Source organism: Octopus sinensis, unplaced genomic scaffold (assembly GCF_006345805.1).
Source record: "Octopus sinensis unplaced genomic scaffold, ASM634580v1 Contig06928, whole genome shotgun sequence".
Lineage (NCBI taxonomy): Eukaryota > Metazoa > Mollusca > Cephalopoda > Octopoda > Octopodidae > Octopus > Octopus sinensis.
In genome coordinates this window covers 1-7,500 of record NW_021829675.1, presented here as the reverse complement: position 1 = coordinate 7,500, position 7,500 = coordinate 1, and the positions used below count along the sequence as shown (strand labels likewise).

The 7,500-nt window shown below is 30.9% G+C and overlaps 1 protein-coding gene across 3 annotated transcripts in view; it reads left to right on the top strand.

Moving 5' to 3' along the window:
• The window catches only part of LOC115227696 (E3 ubiquitin-protein ligase MIB2-like), a 30,216-nt gene extending 24,094 nt beyond the window's left edge, over positions 1-6,122 (top strand). For 2 of the 3 annotated variants that reach the window (XM_036498706.1, XM_036498705.1), the window contains exon 8: positions 5,948-6,121. In XM_036498706.1, coding sequence (XP_036354599.1) covers positions 5,948-6,103 — 156 coding nt within the window. In that variant the 3' untranslated portion in view covers positions 6,104-6,121. Of the gene's footprint in view, positions 1-5,947 lie in introns of all 3 variants that reach the window. The other variant, XM_029798447.2, reaches the window with a different exon arrangement.
• Positions 6,123-7,500: the final 1,378 nt, after the last annotated feature.

The following is a 7,500-nucleotide window of genomic DNA, read 5'->3' as shown; positions in this document are numbered from 1 at the left end:
CACATATTATATGTGCACGCTTGTATATGTGTATCGTATGTATGTATATATGTATAGAAATGCATGGGTACAGTAGGAATATACGCATGTATTATGTGTGTGTGTGTGTATGTATGCATGTAAAAAAAAAAAAAAAAAAAAAAAAAATATATATGTATATATATTTGCATATATATATATATATATATGTATATATATATATATATATGTATGTGCTTGTATGTGTGTGTGTGTGTATATGCGTATATGTGTTTGTATGTATATGTTTATATATATGCATATGTATGTGTAAATGTATGTGTTTTTATGTATGTGTATGTATGTATAAAATATTATATAATTAGGGCTTAGTAAAATAAAATAAATTACTTTGCCACATACTAACTTTCTAGAAATAGCAGCCAATAAAGTTTTTTTAGCCTCTTCCACTACTTAGAGAATTTTTTCCCTCTAACTTTGTTTTCTAAACTCTAATAAATGGTCCCTTTACATACTGAACACTTGATGAAATTGATTAATAACTAATTAACTTTACCCTCCCTTGTTGATATATATATATGTATATGTGTACTGTTGTATATAGTGGTGTGTGTGTATGTGTGTATGTTGTATTTGTATATATGTGTGTGTGTATATGTATGTGTGCGCGTGTGTGTGTATGTATGTGTATTTACCTGTATATGTATATGCATGTGTATATATATATATGTGTGTGTATATGTGTATTATGTATGTATTTATATAGATATGTAATTTATATATATATGTATGTATATGCATCTGTCTGTGTGTGTGTGTATGTGTATATATGTGTATCAGTATTGCGTATGTATACATGTATATGTGTATATGTATGTGTGTGTGTGTGTATATCTATATATATATATGTATATATAGGTATATATATATATATATATATATATATATGTTGTGTGTAGATACGTAATACATATGTGTATAGGTATAAGTGAGAATCTCCTTATTTACCTATAACTCTATTCCCCCTTTTTTTATATATATATTTTTATATATATATATTTTTTATATATTTTTTTATTTTTATTTTTTTATTATATTTTTTTATATTTTTTTTTATTTTATTTTATTTATTATTTTTTATTTTTTATTTTTATTTTTTTTTTTTATTTTATTTATTTTTTTATTTTTTTATTTTGTTATTTTTTTTTTATATATATATTTTTTTTTATTTATTTTTTTTATATTTTTTTTTATTTTTTATTTTTTTATTTTTTTATTTTATTTTTTTATTTATTTATTTTTTTATTTTTTTATTTATCTATTCTTTCATCTAACTTACCACTGACTCCTTGACCACTCCCCCAAGTATGATATTTTGCGCTATGCCTACCCCCAAAAGTCCCCCACCACCACTCCTTTAAACCTGCCTAAATGTATAAATGCTAATACAATTCTTGTTAAATAGCTTCCTGAAATTCTTTCTCTTGAATGAAACAGTACTAGTCCTGTAGAAGCTCCTTCTATATAATAATTAATTTTACTCTGCTATGTATTGAGTACCTTACTTACTGTGGTTAACCCCGAATCAACCCGGGACCTACATATATATATATAATATATATATATTTATTTATTATATAGAGGAGCTTTACAGGACTAGTACTGTTTCATTCAAGAGAAATCTTCAGGAAGCTATTTAACAAGAATTGTATTAGCATTTATACATTTAGGCAGGTTTAAAGGAGTGGTGGTGGGGGACTTTTTTGGGGGTAGGCATAGCGCAAAATATCATACTTGGGGGAGTGGTCAAGGAGTCAGTGGTAAGTTAGATGAAAGAATAGATAAATAAAAAAAAAAAAATAAAAAATAATAAAAAATAAAAAAATAATAAAAATAAAAAAATAAAAAAATAAAAAAAAAAAAAATATATAAAAAATATATATATAAAAAATATATATAAAAAAAAGGGGGGATAGAGTTTAAGGTAATAAGGAGATTCTCACTTATACCTACACCATATGTATACGTATCTACACACACATATATACACATATATATATACATATATATATATATATATATATACACATACACATACACACATATACATACATATCTACATACACACCAATCCACCCGCCCACATATACAAATTTATACCATGCACATGCATATACCTGTCTACACATACACACACGTATATATGCATACACTCACTCCCCATGCATGCACGCATACGCACATGTATATATATACCCACGACCACACATACATATATACACAGAAAATATATATTCATACGCACATACACTCATCGCACACACAACACACCTAGTTCCCTATATACACATATTTACACCTATATATACATACACCCCACATACACATATGTACATATATATATATATATATATACATATACACGCATACATATATATACATGTGTGCACACCATACATATACACACACATAATACACATACCATACACATGTGTACCTATACATACCTACACATACACACATACATACATATATATATATATATATATATATATATATACAACAATCCAATACAGGCCCATTCCCTAATTTTAATTTTATTATCTTCATTTATTACTTTTGTTATCTTTGATCGCTAGAGCTAAGGATCCTGGCTATGGCAGCATGTCCATTTGTCTGTCTACTAGAAGGCAAGTACTCATTCCCGCACGCACACTCATTAGCACGTACATTCACCCATTCGTACACTCATACACATACACGTACGCACGCGTTATATTCATACATACAAACATCTACATACGTTCACGTATATACACATACGTACTCGTACCTACAGATTCGTGTCTACACTTTAGGAGGCTAGTCTATACATATGTATAGACTAGCCTCCTAAAGTGTAGACACGAATCTGTAGGTACGAGTACGTATGTGTATATACGTGAACGTATGTAGATGTTTGTATGTATGAATATAACGCGTGCGTACGTGTATGTGTATGAGTTACGAATGGTGAATGTACGTGCTAATGAGTGTGCGTGCGGGAATGAGTACTTGCCTTCTAGTAGACACAAAATGGACATGCTGCCATAGCCAGGATCCTTAGCTCTAGCGATCAAGATAACAAAAGTAATAAATGAAGATAATAAAATTAAAATTAGGGAATGGGCCTGTATTGGATTGTATATATATATATATATATATATATATATATGTATGTATGTGTGTATGTGTAGGTATGTATAGGTACACATGTGTATGTGTATGTGTATGTATGTGTGTATATGTATGTATGTGCACACATGTATATATATGTATGCGTGTATATGTATATATATATATATATATATGTACATATGTGTATGTGGGTGTATGTATATATAGGTGTAAATATGTGTATATAGGGAACTAGGTGTGTTGTGTGTGCATGAGTGTATGTGCGTATGAATATATATTTTTCTGTGTATATATGTATGTGTGGTCGTGGGTATATATATACATGTGCGTATGCGTGCATGCATGGGAGTGAGTGTATGCATATATACGTGTGTGTATGTGTAGACAGGTATATGCATGTGCATGTGTATAAATTTGTATATGTGGGCGGGTGTATGTATGTGTGTATGTAGATATGTATGTATATGTGTGTATGTGTATGTGTATATATATATATATATATATATGTATATATATATGTGTATATATGTGTGTGTAGATACGTATACATATGTGTATAGGTATAAGTGAGAATCTCCTTATTTACCTATAACTCTATCCCCCCTTTTTTTATATATATTTTTTTATATATATTTTTATATATATTTTTTTATTTTTTTATTTTTTTATTTTTTTATTTTTTTATTATTTTTTTTTTTTTTATTTTATTTTTTTATTTTTTTTTTTTATTTATCTATTCTTTCATCTAACTTCCACTGACTCCTTGACCACTCCCCCAAGTATGTATTTTGCGCTATGCCTACCCCCAAAAAAGTCCCCCACCACCACTCCTTAAACCTGCCTAAATGTATAAATGCTAATACAATTCTTGTTAAATAGCTTCCTGAAGATTTCTCTTGAATGAAACAGTACTAGTCCTGTAGAAGCTCCTTCTATATAATAAATTAATTTTACTCTGCTATGTATTGAGTACCTTACTTACTGTGGTTAACCCCGAATCAACCCGGGACCTACATATATATATATATATATATATGTCACTAACCGAAATAAGTGGATCTATTGTTTAGGAAAATACTATTTATTTGTTAAAGAGTTGTACTGGATGAATTGCGATAATAACTCTAATAGTTCAAATACTAAGAAATAAGCATACTCAATTTGATTTATACCAATGATTTAGGAAAATTAATGGGTTTTTTCCCTTGGCTCTTAAATTTGGGCGAATGGGGTATTTTCCTTGATTGTTAAAATGAAATATATTAAATATATATAAGGATCCCTTCCAAGGGCTCTATTATGGATTTTTCAACAATCTGAGTATGCCATCACGTTTCCAGACATGAGTTCTACTCACGTGACAAGGTTCATCAAAATCGATAAAGCGATGTAGGAGGGAGTTAGCTAACAACTCCACAAGCACACCCACAGATGGAACTTCCCACTTATGTAGTACATGTGTGTGAGTGTGTGTGTATTAAAGCCTGTCACATTTTTAACACGATCACATTAAAGTTACTTTTTCAATAGTCTTCAGTAAAATAAATATTAAATCTAATTCTTATAATTTTTGTTTCTCGGCAGATTGCTTTATGTACCATAGCTGTTAAATTCGTTTTGATCTTACCATTTTTTAATGAATTTAGATAAGATACTGTACACTTTAGTAATTCAAAGAGCTCTTCAGCAATGGAAGTGGCAAGAAATATTCATTTTGCATATGGAATAGACCCGTAATTCTCTGAATATGTCACGATAGTTCGGGAAAATATTCCGTCGCAGATTATTCTCGATCTGAATGACATATTTGTCGATATTGATATTCTAAAAATGATAGTTGAGGGAAATCCAAAGCAATCTGCACAAGAATTAGTAAAACTTTCTTCTACGATAAAACACTTTCACAAAGGAACGTGCCTACACTAAGTCAAGGGTTTCTCATTATCTGATAGATTCTCAGCTTAATTCAAGAGTAAGCTTCTGCTCCTCATTGAAGAGTAAACTTCCTACGGAACCATACCTAGGTAGAAATATCACAAGTGATGGAAAGTGGATTCCCTATAACCATATCATATAGTGAACATCCAAAGAAAAAATACATCTCCAGTCCTTGCTTCTGCGCAAAAATAGTTATGCTCTATTTGGTGGGTAAGGAAGGTTATCGACTATCATGGTGTGTTAAGCCAAGACAAAACAAATAATATGGAGAAGTTTAAAGCATTGCACAAGAATTCGCAGATCATTAGCCAGCTGCAAAATGTTGTTTCTCTTACACGATAAAGCAAGGCCGCATGTGTCTCAAATAACTCAGGAACAGATTATGGCCTAAATATGGAAGTTTACGCTTATCATGCTTACTCTCCAAAACTTGCTTTATCTACTGCAAGAATTTTAAAGAAAAGCAGATTCAAAATTATATTGATTGTTTCTTCGCTTCAGGATCAAACATTTGTGACACAGATAGGACTATGTTATATATATAATTTTCGTTAAATATATCAACTAAAACCAAAGCGGCATGTAATTTTTATCATCTTGAAATACGATAAGAATGTTCTTAGATTACAATTTTGAGGTTTACACATGCGATTATTCAAATTAATGTCAAAGAGTAGTAATACGACAAAATATAAGTCAAATTACACAACAGTCCATTAATTGTGTAAAAAGAGGGGTATTTTTTCTTTTAATTTGGCCTGGGATTTTCTTGAGTATTTGACTTCATTTAAATAATTTGCTGCTTTATTTTTACCCTTTCATCACAAATTTTATATATTAATTTTGTTTGTAGATATTAGGAAAAACCGCTAAGGTAAAGCTAGTGTTACCAAACGGTGCTTTGCTTGTGTCAGTGTCTGGTAAAATGTGTTCCCTCAACCCGAAGTGCTGTAGAAAGGTATCGCATAGTGTGGACGATGATGATAGCGACTCTGGTAAGTTTTTGTGATTTTACTATCATCTAAACACATTTATAAACCGAATAACTTTTATTTGGAAAGATTGGGACGTATCAAACAATATTCTTTAGGCACTGATCTGTACTTCTCATCAATGGAATGTTTTATAGATCAGAAAATTCTGAAATTCCCAAGTTTACTACGAGGTCGGATGTGGTGACGAGGTGGTAGAATCGTTAGTTCGCCAGACGAAGTTCATATTAGCTGTCGCCTGGCTTATTAGCTCAACTACCGCCAAAGTTAACATTGTCTTTCATCCTTTCGGGTCGATAACAAAAATAGTAGTGAAGTACTTGAGCCGATATAATCGACTAACCACCTCCAAAATTTGAAACAATTATGTTATAAAGCAAGGTAGTACCATTAAGAAAGTCTGTAAGAAAGTCTATACGTCTCTAAAGTAAACGTAGTATAGACATCACAGATTAATTCTCAGGTAGAGGAGAGCTGAAATATCACCTCCTTCATCCAGGGCTAATGTCTCTAACGTTGGAAGTTAGTTTCGAAAACGATCCTTTTCGACCAGTACCAATGTAAAGTACAGGTATAGCTTTCATGTTCCTCCAATTCTAGCATATTATCTTTTGTTAGTTTTTGCAAACTATTAATTTATATTTGGGCCACAGATATGATGTTATAAGTTTCGCGGATACTCAGATTTTTTTGTCTGAAAATTTCTTGCAGTAATGTAGTGGCAGTGAACCTTTACTTGATACTGGAGAGTAATTGTGTATCTTGTATAATGTATTGTCGGTTTGTATTATGGTTTTTTGTCGGTAGTATACAATGTGTTATCGGAGCTGTTCTATATATCGTGGGTCTCATGTAAAGTGCTTTTTTACAGTGGCCTTATATAAAGTATAGTGTAACTTACATAATGTTCCGTAACTCTTATATATACTGTAGATCTTATGTAATGTGCTATGGGGTTCATAAAACGAACTTGGTGTTTGTTATTTCGGGAATATATTTTAGATGATTCACGTCTTCATAACAAACTGATTCCTTGATGCTGATACTTTTATCTCGATGTAGTTATTTCACTGTCCATTTTTCTTAACACTATGTGAATGGTGAGATCCGTAACTAAACAAGAGACCAATGACGTTCGATTTTACGTACATTGAGTTTTGATAACTGGTGTTGACCTTTAAAACATTATATCAATGGTTAGTGTTTGGTTCCTGCTTTCCTTTTCTGGTGTACACTGAAATTATGTATTTAACCAGTTTATACAATCTGTACATAGACGTTCACTCGGTTTTACCTGTGTACGAAGAAGGCACGGAAGTAATCTGAACCAAGTGCCAAGAGTTAGATATCACATTTATGTCCAGCTTACCCGGGAATGGGTGGAGACATATGAAATTGTATCGTTACCATGTCT